This window comes from Penaeus vannamei, chromosome 2 (genome assembly GCF_042767895.1).
Source record: "Penaeus vannamei isolate JL-2024 chromosome 2, ASM4276789v1, whole genome shotgun sequence".
NCBI classification, from domain to species: domain Eukaryota; kingdom Metazoa; phylum Arthropoda; class Malacostraca; order Decapoda; family Penaeidae; genus Penaeus; species Penaeus vannamei.
Genome location: NC_091550.1, coordinates 26846846 through 26847312, shown reverse-complemented (window position 1 = coordinate 26847312; position 467 = coordinate 26846846). Strand labels below are relative to the sequence as shown.

Sequence of the window (467 nt, the reverse complement as noted above, 5' to 3'; positions counted from 1 at the left end):
CGCATGGAAGACCATACAGGTTTCTCATACAGAAATAAGAATTTAAAGCTCTCAAGCCCTACTAAGATTTCAATCAGGCATCACTCCTTTCTCTTATAACAATTTTGAAATTCTTGACTCGTCCCAATGTGATTTAGACCTTAACATTTTGGAAAGCATTTGGATTTGGACATTAAAACCAAAATTAAATGAATATCTCTCCTTCACTGATATTGAATTTTTAAAATAGTCCACCTAGAATTGTTCACTCAAGTTTACCTTTTCGGGCATTTTGTGCAGGCTGGAGCGCTCTTGTCATTTGCCCGCTCAGAGGCCTTTCTTCATTGAGTTTAAACAAGGATCGTTACTGACCAGCTCTCTCAATAGTTTTTTTAGTAATAATTATGGTTAGTATTCTGTATTATTGTTACCAATGTATTAATTAACATCCCTAGTTTCGAGATAAGTGTGTAAAATTCCCATATTCA

The 467-nt window shown here is 34.7% G+C and overlaps 1 protein-coding gene across 1 annotated transcript in view; it reads left to right on the top strand.

The window, feature by feature from the left end:
* Positions 1-229, top strand: part of LOC138865498 (uncharacterized) — a 1484-nt gene extending 1255 nt beyond the window's left edge. Inside the window, exon 4 of the mRNA XM_070136146.1 lies at positions 78-229. Coding sequence (XP_069992247.1) covers positions 78-229 — 152 coding nt within the window. The remainder of the gene's footprint in view (positions 1-77) is intronic.
* Positions 230-467: the final 238 nt, after the last annotated feature.